The sequence below is a fragment of the Podarcis tiliguerta genome, assembly GCF_965153285.1.
Source record: "Podarcis tiliguerta genome assembly, chromosome: 8".
Lineage (NCBI taxonomy): Eukaryota > Metazoa > Chordata > Lepidosauria > Squamata > Lacertidae > Podarcis > Podarcis tiliguerta.
The window spans coordinates 75,446,335-75,458,104 of NC_139541.1; the positions used below are offsets into that span (position 1 = coordinate 75,446,335).

At 45.7% G+C, this 11,770-nt stretch overlaps 1 protein-coding gene across 1 annotated transcript; it reads right to left on the bottom strand.

Annotated features, from left to right (window-relative positions):
- Positions 1 to 3,127: 3,127 nt before the first annotated feature.
- On the bottom strand, positions 3,128 to 11,441 carry LOC310684642 (phospholipase A2 inhibitor gamma subunit B-like). Its single transcript, XM_083456062.1, has 5 exons — positions 11,346 to 11,441; positions 10,187 to 10,309; positions 7,477 to 7,626; positions 4,365 to 4,511; positions 3,128 to 3,479 (listed from the first exon to the last, which is right to left on the bottom strand). The coding sequence occupies exons 1-5, from the start codon at positions 11,395 to 11,397 to the stop codon at positions 3,199 to 3,201; spliced, it is 753 nt and encodes a 250-aa protein (XP_083312188.1). The 5' UTR covers positions 11,398 to 11,441; the 3' UTR covers positions 3,128 to 3,198.
- Between the last annotated feature and the right edge of the window lie 329 nt (positions 11,442 to 11,770).

Consider the following 11,770-nt stretch of genomic DNA (forward strand, 5'->3'; position numbering starts at 1 on the left):
GTAAATTAATAATCTCAGTACTTAAAACTTGGCAGAGGTAATAAAATAATAATAAAAAAAATAATGATAATAATCATAAGATCCTAGGTGAGGAATCCGGGTGACGACACTGGTGTCATTCAGATAACAGCTCTCAGTCTCATTGCTCTCTCAATAAATTTGGCAAACTTCTCTGTTGTCGAGCTGTTCTGGTGGGCTAGGAGTGAGAACAATTTGGCTTCACAAGAGCGGCCCAGGATGGCAGATAGGAGCGGCGTAATGGTCTCGTCCCTGAGATCTTTATATAGGGAGCAAGACAAGAGAACGTGTGACACCGTCTCTACATAGCCAGCTCCACAGGGGCAGAGCCAATTCTTGAATGAATTTTTTTGATATCTACCTTCAAGAACAGCTGAGGGTAACATATTTAGTCTGGCCAGTGTAAAGGCCCGCCTGAGTTTTGGAATGGTTAAGGTAGACAAATAAGGTGCCCGAAAATCAAAGTGGGAGGGGGGCAGATAAGCGTACCAAGCACTAAATTTCTTAATATAGGCCAGATTATTCTGCTGCTCAATATCCTTCATGCGCTGATCAATAATGGTTTCTGCCTTGGGGAGACCCATTTTCAGTAGATGCTGTGCTTGTAGGCCACATGTAAGTAGTTTTTGATGCACTACTTTGGACCACCGACTTCTATGAGCATCTCGTGCTACTAGAGGTAGTAATCCGGATGGGTTTAAATTCAGGCGAAGCCAATAGTTGAATGTTCTTAACCAGGTCCGGGTTTCGACGGAGAGGAGGCCAGTCTCCAGCCTTAGGGCCGCATTTGGTACGCATGGTGGAACGGCTAGAATCTGTCTTAAGAATTTAGACTGGACCGTTTCAAATGTGCGGCAATGATTTCCCGTCCAGATAGATATATAATTTGGCAATTTACTTGGCTTTTTTATTATATTGTAATTTGGAATGTTATAATGTGGTTTTTATTGAATTATTAAATTTGAAAACTTAATAAAATATTATAAACAAGAACAAAAAAAGTTTTCTGATTTTTTTTGCTCCTCTTCAGGATGATGAAAATCCAATAAGATTGTGAAGAGCAGGAATGAGAAGCTGTGGTCCTCTAGACCAGTGTTTCCCAACCTTGAGTCTCCAGCTGTTTCTCTCTCTCTCCCTCCCTCTTTCTATTTCTCAGATAATAGAGTCTAGATTAGGATTACTTGGGAGGGGAAAGAGATTTAATTTGTTTTCAACACTGTGCTTTAAATTGTGCTATAGCGCGATTAGAATTGTAGCAATTTGTGACACTGTCTGAACCCATTGTTCCTGAGTGCTGGCAAAGTGCTCCTTGCCATAATCTATAAATTCCTGCAACTAAGGCTCTTCATGCATCAGTTCCTTCTTCCATCGGGGGGGTTGGCATATGTATTTCCCCTCCCTCTTTGCTCTCTCATCATCATCCATCCAGCAATGTAGAACCATGTGCTTGTCTGGGCTTTGGAACTCAGACTCCATCATAAACTGGACCAAAGTACAGTGGTGCCTCACAAGACGAAAAGAATCCGTTCCGTGAGTCTCTTTGTCTAGCGGTTTTTTCGTCTTGCGAAGCAAGCCCATTAGCGGATTAGCGCTATTAGCGGTTTAGCGGCTATTAGCGGCTATTAAAGGCTTAAGGGATTAGTGGATTAGCTGCTAAAAGGCTATTAGCAGTTTAGTGCCTTAGAAAAAGGAGGTGGGGAGCGGAAAAAAAAACCCCAGGAATCGCAAGACATTTTCGTCTTGCGAAGCAAGCCCATAGAGAAATTTGTCCTGCGAAGCACCTCCAAAACGGAAAACCCTTTTGTCTAGCGGGTTTTCCGTCTTGCGAGGCATTCGTCTTGCGGGGCACCACTGTATGTCTTTGTAACTAGATCTCCATTTTAAGATGGCCTGGACAAAGCTGCTGTATCTGTTACTCTTCAACAAGTATTCTGAGTGAGTAAATGTTATCTTTACCTTTTACAGCAATAATCTGTGTGATTATTAAGGGGAGAAAGGGATAAAGACTTTTTAAGCTGCTGTGCTCAAAGCATGAGGAAGGTAGGATAAAATCTAATAAATACATCCTAGCATCAATACATATCTCTACTTGAAGGGCAGCAGGTGATGGCATGATGTTTTGGCATGACATCATGGTGTGTGTGGGTGGGTGTGGTGGGCACCCACAATGTGGAGCCCAAGTTGGCGCCCCTGGTCACAGGTGTCTTCCAATCCTGCTGCAACAGGCTCTTCCCTTTCTCCCCCCCCCCCAAAAAAAAAACCCAGGAGGGGCATTAAAAGGGCAGAGGAGAAATTAGTTGCACATAGTGTCAGTCTTGGGGAAAGCCCTGGAAATAAGGAGACATAGGCACCAGGGACCTTTTGTATTGGCAACTAATTTCAAGAGGTGAAACAGGATGTATTGTCTCTGCCCTAATGTGTGCAGTATTTTTCACATTGTTTAGCTGGTGAACTGCAACAAAAAACTTGAGGAAGTGTGAATTTCAAAGCATAACAGAGATCTGGTGTGAATTATGTTGTTCCTGATTAAAATGCCGGTTTCTCCAGCATTCTTAGTTGGGATCAACAGGAATCGGAGTCTTTCAACATCTAGAAGGCCACAGGTTCTGTACCCATTCTAAATGTTTCTTCTCTGTATTTTTTTAAGGTTGTGCAGTCCCCTTTACTATACACAATCCAGTTTATTGATGTCTTTCTCACAATAAGTGGTGTCCCACCTGCCCCAGGGGCGGCAGAAAAATGGCACTGGCATCAGCACCATTTTCCAGCAAGCTCTCACCAAAATCTCATGAAATCTAACCAGAACTTGCTGCCGCCATGCCAGTTTGTGCTGTTGCCACGCAACCTAGGGAAGGGATGCTTTCGTGTGAGTTACACAGCACGGCTGCTGTGCCATTCCCCATTTCACCTCAAGTGGCAAAATGGGATGCACCATCCCTGACAACAAAGGAGCCCAAAGTTGACACATTATTGATTAAAATTTGACATGGAAATCTGGCTAGGGATTTCACTCCTGGATATATCTCCTATCTCCAAGCACTATTATTTTTTCCAACAAAGGATGCATTTGAATAAATAATAGAACACACATTATTTGCCATATATATTTATTTTGGACATGATTCAATGACTTCATTTGCACATGAAAGTCAGATACAGCCTGTCTTTGAGGAGGAGCTTCTAGACTTCTGGAAAGAAAGCCTGGGAGTCCTCAGGCTGAGACCTCCCCTCTTCAACCACTAGGCCGCCAATTTCCATAAATGATGGGTTCTTCTGGGCTGTGGAGGTTTGCCTTCCCTCAGCTACAAGCTCATTGGCATCGTCCTCCATTGCTTTGGTGCACTCTGCATGAATGACCGCAATGCTTACTCTTTCCAAAAGTAATTCAAACAACCAATCAGTCCGGTTACAGAAAGAAGCTGTTGCACAGCCTCGGAGAGCGCCCAATACGTCAGCTCCCCCTGTTAGGAAAAAAAACACACATTTGCTTTTGGAATCCAAAACCCTCTCCCTCAAACAGAAGGGTGGGCAACTTTTTTTCAGACCAAGAGCCTTTTTTGACCTTCTGGGAGGTGCACATGCCAATGGAAACATATGTAAAATTCACCTTTACACGGCAGGCTATTTTCTAGATACATTCAAATCCTCCTCTTTGTCCTCCCTCCAGATAACCAAGAGTTCAGGGGCAACAACCCAGCCAGGCCATAGCATACAGGTAGGGTATGAAGTGGGGGTGTGGCCTAGGGAGAGGAGGTGTGGCTAAGGAGGATCCAAAGGGCCAGAGAAAGAGAGGCTTAGAGGGATGCCCTTGGATCTTGGGCCTGTGGGTCTCCATCCTTCCTCCTCTTCCAAATGAAAGTACAAATTTTAAGATGTATTTTTATTTAACAAAATCTATATATTGCTTGATTGCAGTAAAAACTGCTAGGGGTTTACAAGAAATATTTACATTAGCAATAAAAGCAGATAAAACCTGAAATATACTCGGAGTTGAGTGTTTATTTCATGCTCTTTATATCAGCTCATGATGAACAGGGAGTGGCTATATATACATTATTTACACAATGGGTCCTGTGTGATTGGCTGATTCAACTCCCCTCCTGGAGCCTGATTGGGCTGCTGCTGCAGACCAATCAGGGTGCTGCCATCTAGGATCCTACTTGCCTATTGTTCTAGGATCTAAGCTCAGTACATAACATGGGTCTCTTAATAAACTTCAGAACCCTTAATAAACTAAGTACCCTAGCATCTTTTAGAGGAAGCCATGACTGCTAAAAGTGGTGTGATACTGCTTTAAATGCATAGTATGGATGGGCCCCAACTGCACTCCATCATACAAGGCTCACCGAAAGTAAAATGAAGCCCAAAGTTGAAGCATTGATCCTCCTCATTTCTACAGTTGACGGTACTGATGTAATCGCACACGACTGTGTGGGATTCGAAGCAAGCCGGGCACTTCAGCCCATTGTCCTTCCTCTTCTCATGCTCAGGAACTGTAAAACAATCACCACACCACCCCAAGATGGGGGTCAATGTATTTCTTTTGCAGATGCAAACCACAACTTGCTGCATGTAAGGGGCAGTAATTGTTCTCCTCCTTCAAAGAGGGATGTGTACCACTTTCCAGCACTTCTCCAAGCAGAGTGCTTCAGCCATGCTCCATTCATCCAAGGCTACATTAAGGCATGGGGCAAGAGATTTTGACTAGGGCCACATTCACAGCATACATTTCAAGCACAGGGATACCATTTTAAGCAATTGGGCTTAGCACTGAGCACCACTGGGGGGCATTCTGAGAGACAAAATGGTAGCCACAGCTGCACACAAATGATGATAAAATTCTACAAATTGGCCCTCTTTCTTAGAGCGAGAAAGAGAAAGAGAAAGAAAGCTCTCAGCAGTTTTATCCTTTAAAAAGTCTCTTCTGGAAAAAGATGTGCTTAGTTCTAGGTAAAATAATGATTTCATAAAGATAATAATGATTTCAATAAAGATAGTAGGTAATAAGAGCTATTGTGTGGGGTTTGATTGCTAATCCATTACTCTGTGATGGGGATAGGGGTTTTCCTATAAATTCTCAGCACCCTTAATAAACTACCTCTCACATAATTCTTTGTCCTAGTGTTGCTATAGTGCTTTCAATAAAAGCATACACCAGGGTGGGGAAAATGGTAAGGTGAACCACAAAATGGTGCCTCCTCCCACCAAGGAAGGAGGAGTGAGTGAACATCTCCATCAAGAACAAGGGTAGGAGGAGACTAGAGTTCAAATCTGTACTTGAGCCACGACACTTGCTGGGTGACCTGGGGCCAGACACTGCCCCTTAGTCTGATTTATTTCACACGGGTGTTTGAGGCTAAAATGGTGAGCAGGAGAGACAGACATGCCACCTCCAGCACTTTGGAGGAAAAGGTAAGATGTAAAAAGCAGGATATCTGACAACGTTATATGGAATTAAAATTAGGCCACAATTTTATGTAGGAAGACCTTGGCTTAGGTCTTGGGCGTGTATCCCTCCCGGCCCCCCAACCGGGGGGAACTGGGGCTCATCAGAGTAAATGGGATAGGGGAGTACTCTGCAAGACATAAGTGTAGCAGGCAGCCAAGCCCATATCCCCCCACACAGGGTAGTTCACTGACAACCTTTCAGTGTATGGCCAGTGAGACCCATATATATAACCCCTTTAAGAGGGAACCTGGAATCGCCACCACAGGGGGGTGAGCCACCCCTTTATGCCCCCCCCCCCATTACAGGGAAGAAAGGACTAAAGAATTCCACCCAAGGCCATAACCATTGTGACAAGTTGCTATGGGGAAGACAAAACCTGCCAATGCAAGAAAATTTCTTCCCAGTCCTTCAACAGCAACCAGTCAAAGACAGTAGTAAAAAGGTAAAGGTACCCCTGCCCGTACGGGCCAGTCTTGACAGACTCTAGGGTTGTGCGCCCATCTCACTCAAAGAGGCCAAGGGCCAGCGCTGTCCGAAGACACTTCCGGGTCACGTGGCCAGGGTGACATCACTGCTCTGGCGAGCCAGAGCCACACACGGAAACGCCGTTTACCTTCCCGCTAGTAAGCGGTCCCTATTTATCTACTTGCACCCGAGAGTGCTTTCGAACTGCTAGGTTGGCAGGCGCTGGGACCGAACAACGGGAGCGCACCCCGCCACGGGGATTCGAACCGCCGACCTTTCGATCGGTAAGCCCTAGGCGCTGAGGCTTTAACCCACAGCGCCACCCGTGTCCCTCAAAGACAGTAGTAGCACCTACTAAACAGGAAGAAAAAGTTAACCTGCAAACAAGAAACATTAAACAAAGGGAGGGTAGGGAGGGTGAATCTCCGGATTCGACTGCCTGGCTATTGTCAGCTCCAGCCCCTATTTATAAATGGGCCTGGCTCCACCTCCCAGCAAGAAACTTGATTACTGAAGCTGGGTGTGAACCTCCAGAAATTAACACTGAGAGACAAGCCAGCCCCTGTTTGCCAGTAAGCTCCCTGGGAACTGTAGCACCACGCACGATCCCACAAAGGGCACCCGCAGTGTAAAGTGTGAGTGCTCATTTTTGCACCACCTGGTTGTTCTCTCCTTTGTGTAGATAGTGTTCCTCTATAGCTTTAGTAATTAAGTGGCACAGGAGCCCATTGCATCTAATAGATCTATATTAGCATTTGCTTTTACCTGAAGATATTAATTCTCTGGATGCAAACCTAAAAGAAATCAATTCCCTCAAGAAGGACAGGGGCCTGTCCCACTCAAAATATCTCTACAAATGCAAATGCATCAAAGAAAGTGGGTTGGTCTAGGTTTGGGGGCTAGAGAACTGGGAAACCAATGAGCCAGTGAGGTGTAGCGGTTAGAGGGTTGGACTAGAATCTAGGAGACCAGGGTTCAAATTCCACTGTAGCCATGACACTTGCTGAGTGGCCTGGGGCCGGAACCATGTCTCAGCGTAACCTATTTTACTGGATATTTTGAGGCTAAAATGGTGAGCGGGAGCTCAAGTGTTTTGGAGGAAAGCATAGGATGTAAATACCAGAAGCTTCTACAGGAGAGGAAGAGTGAGTAACATTATGGGAGGGGTGTTTCTAGGACTAAGGTAAAACTGTGACGCTCCCTTGTAATTTTTGCTAATGAAAGCTGCATGTTGTTCTTGTAATCTTATTGGGATTTTGGGTTTTGTTGTATTATTTCCCGCCACCCCCATACTATGGCTCCAATGTTTCCCTGCTGGTTCCCTCTGTCGGTGGCTCCTCCCTGTCCCACCAGTCTGAATCAGGTTTGAAATCTTCTTTCCTAGTGCCACCCTCAGGCACCTCCTGAAGCGACTGGCTGCCACCATTCGTCCTTGTCTAGCCAGTCCCTGACATCAGGATACTGCCAAAAACTTGTTTGTCTTTCTTTGACCTCTCTCATTGCTTGAGTTTTGTGAAACCATCTTTCCTGATGATGATACTTACCTTCGGGACGTCCGCTGTTGCACATATCTGTCTTGCAGCAGGACATCTTGCTGTAGATGTATATTGATTGCATAAGGGAGCCACTGGAATAGTTTGCATCACACAACTCGGTCTTGATGCAGGACTTGAGAACCATTGGGATCGTGTAAACTAGTAAAAAAGAATAGGAATGAAATAACTAGACCTGGAGACAGGGCTGGCCCACTCATGAGGAAAGCTTTGATTATCACCTTATGTGGCAGGATCCACAGGGGCAGCAGATCTGACCGCCAAGTAAAGAATTGTCTGATGTTGCTGCCTTTGAAGCTGTGGTGTGTAACTTGAAGGCAAGATCTGCCACCTCTTCGTCAACACCTCTCCCCCATTTGAGCCACCCAATGTCCCTGTCATTCGTGGCAGGGCCCTCGGAGCTCCTTTCTGAGGCTCCCTCCACCTTCGCTGGTGTCCATGGAGGCACATCCTCTTTTCTCGAGTGGTGGTCATTCTCTCCAGGAGGAAAGATGCAGCCCACCCTCCCAAGTGAAATCCACAAGGCACAGGATTCAAACTCACTCAATCTTCGCCTCACTCTATCTTCGCTTGCAGAGCATGGCTGCCCGCGCTGCCTGGCTGTCTTCGACCGGGAGGGTGGCCTCCGTCTTTCCAACTGTAGTAAAAAAGGCAGCCAGGTGGCAGCCAAGATGACAGCCAAGACGACCTCCACCCAGAGCGTGCACCTCACCACTGGCTCGTGTAAGATGGGGGCTCCTTCAAGCTTCTACACTGAGCAGTGGGCAGCCATGCCCCCCTCAATGGGAAAGGGTGATGGAGCCCATAGTACACCAGGTGAACAGTTGGGATACCTCTCCTACTCATGTGCAAGCAGGAACGGGGTCATGGTTCTTGCAGCTGGGGAGGGGGAGCAGTGTGAGCCAGTGGTGGGCTGGGGTTTCTGCAAAACTGTTTGGCTGAGGTGAGGGCAGCGGTGTGCTCTTAACCCAAGCAGTTTAAGGAGGGAAGGAGGGATGAACAAGTTTTATAAGCCTTGTCATGCAGCTTGTTTCTCCCCCTGATGGTATGAGGGACAGACCATGATGATGATTTCACTCAGTGATATGTCATTGATGAAACTGCCACCCCTCCTGAATCCCTCTGCCTTCAGCTCCCGGCTGCAGCTTGTTTTGTTTTTTCCTCAGCGTGCTGGGTGCTGGAGTCAGAGGGACTCAGGATCGGCGGGGTTTTCCCCACCGATTTACTGCTGAGTGAAGCTTTCATCATGGTCTGCCCCTTATACAGTGGTGCCCCGCAAGACGAATGCCTCGCAAGATGGAAAACCCGCAAGACGAAAGGGTTTTCCGTTTGCAGAGGCGCTTCGCAAGATGAATTTCCCTATGGGCTTGCTTCGCAAGACGAAAATTGACGAAAAAAATTGAGGGTTTTTTTTCACTCCAAAACCCCTTTTTCTGAAGCGCTAAGCTGCTAAAAGCATTTTAGCAGCAAAACCGCTAATCCCTTAAGCCTTAAAAAGCCATTTTTAGCCCTTAAACTGTCAATAGCGCTAATAGCGCTAATCCGCCAATGGGCTTGCTTCGCAAGACGAAAAAACCACAAGACGAAAAGACTCGCGGAACGGATTCTTTTCGTCTTGCGAGGCACCACTGTACTGGTCCTGGGGCAACATGTCAATAAATCACCCAGGCCTAATCTTCAGTCATCCTTTCTTCCCGGTCTGCGGGGTGAGGAACATTTCATGGTTTTCCTCAGGTATCCAATTGTGTTGAGCAGGCCCTGCTTGGAGCGGAAAGAGAGATCTCCAGTTTTATCTAATTGTTGAATGTGAGTCAGGAATGGAGAACATTTGGCCCTCCAGGGGTTTCTACCACCCTTCTCCTTACTGAATGGGATCAATTCAGAAGGCTTCATGGGAAGCAATTCATCAATGAAATAAGTTTTGTTGCTGCCCACGTAACTGGACCAATGAGAGTCGATGGTGGAGCTCATAAAGGGAGCATGTACCGCAGGCAATTAGGAAGGGGCAATATGTCAGTGTCAGTTTCTCTTGGTTTCTTATTTTAAGTTCATTTCTCCACATTTTCATATCAGTTTCCAACTCCCCACCCCCACCCCCATCAACATTTAGTGTGAATGTTATTTTCACTCTTAGGCCCTATCTGCAGGGTCATACTGATTTAAGCAGTCATGGTTTCTCCCATGGGGGGGGGCAGGAAGTTTGTTGACCATCTTGGCCGTGAATCCTGGCAAACTAGCTCTCTGCCTTGCAGGTCATTTTTCACTTGGCCTGGGAGATGGGAACCGACAGACTGACTCCAACTACAAAAGCTGAGGATGCTGGACGGACCCTTGAGTTGGGATATTGTTTGGCTTGTGATTTTTATATCAATTATGTGGCTGTTGCTTGATTTTGTTGTAGGTTCTTATATGCACATTTTACCCTAGTATGTGCATTTGTCTACTGATTACATGGCTGGACAAGTGAATTGCAAAAATGGAAGAAGGGCAGATTCTGAAGGATGGCTTTGTTTTGCTCTGCCAATTGAGTAAACACACCTTTAAATACGAATTTCTTCCCTGCTCCTACAGGCAATGCAGAACTTAGAACAACTTTTTATGAAAAGTCATGTTCCGTGGCTTGTGGCTAAGATATGGCCTTAGAAAGTGAGCCTAGGGCTTTACGTTTTAGTGGTCAAAAAGGTTGAAAGTTCTCACTTACGCATTCTGCCAACCCCAACAACAGTCATGCAGGACTGGTCACTGGACTCATCACACACCTCAGTCTGGCGACGGCAATCTAGTCCTTCACTGTTCCAACAAGACTCACATATCAGAGATGCCACTGCAGACAGGGAGTAATGGGTTTACAAATCTTTAGCAACTATGTAGGGGGAATAGGTCTGTGTCAAGGTACAGAAACACAACACTTTCTGCTACAAACCCCATCTTACGAGAGGCAGCAAAGGCCACCAACTTGGATAGCTTCAAAAGCGGAATAGATAAATTAATGGCTAAGATCCTCAATTGATATATTCTTTCTCCAACATTGGAGGCACTATTCATCTGAATACTAGTTACCGGAAACTGCAGAAAGGGATCTATTGCACTCAGATCCTGCTTTTAGGCTTCCCATAGGACCCATGGCAAGAACAAGATGCTGGACTAGATGGGCCATTGTTCATCTATGTAATGCTTTCTATATATATTCCCTCTGTAGTTCTTAAACTCTGTGAATGGGGGTGGGCCTTGCATAGACCAGAGTATGATTGTCCATGATGGCTCCAGCAGGCTGAGGGAGAGGACCAGTAGAGAAGGTGTTGGGAAACCTTTAACCCTCCTGAAGTTGTTGTACTATAACTCCCATCAGCTCCAGCAAACATAGTAAAGACTCTGATAAGTGCATCTGGTACCCCTAAAACCTGACTCCACTCAGAGATTGGGGTGGAGTGTAACACCAGCAAACTAAAACATTGAATTTGGGCAGGATAATTCTGCTCCAAAATATGAGATTGTCTCCTATCATATACATTGTCTCCTAGCATAAGTTTTTACAAATGCAAGAAACTTACTCTTTGCTTTAAATATAAGCTAGTATTCTGGTTTATCGAAGAGTGAGCTACTGCCTCTCTTGCTCCCCCAATGTACTTGGGAATACCACACCTCTCTGTACGCATTTGGTTAAATAAAAATTGAACATTGGGAAGAAGAAAAATCTATCATGGAGGATCCCTTGTAGTTTGGCCTTGTGCTTTATTCCTCTCCCTTTCAAAGGAACCACAACTCCTTGTTCCTTTCTTCTCCTGCTTTAATGGCTGACCCCCCGCTTAATTCCTTCCTGGAAACATGATGAACAGCACAGCAGCTGTGGTTCTGCTCACCTGGATTCAGAAGGATCAAGAGGAGGCAGGAGATCAGGAGTGTCTTCATCATTCTAGAAAGCTGAAGAACCAGGAAGGAGTTCTGGGCCAAGCAAGGAACTGATGCAGAAAGTTGGAGGAATTTATAGAAGATTGCAAGAAGCACTTTGACAGTACCCAGGAACAATGTGTTCAGGACAGTGTCACAAATTGCTAGAATTCTAATGATGCTATAAGATAATGTAAAGCACAATGTTGAAAACCAGTTAAATCTCTTCCTCCTTCCAAGAACTCCAGGGACACGTCCCCCCTAATGTGTGCCAGCCTCAATTTCTCAACCCTGGATGTGGGGAAACGAGTCCCTTCAGGTTACAGCACTGAAACTGGATTAGGTTTCTGGAAGCCAAGGCAGTTTCCCTGACAGTATGAACTTTTTTGAAAGGAGG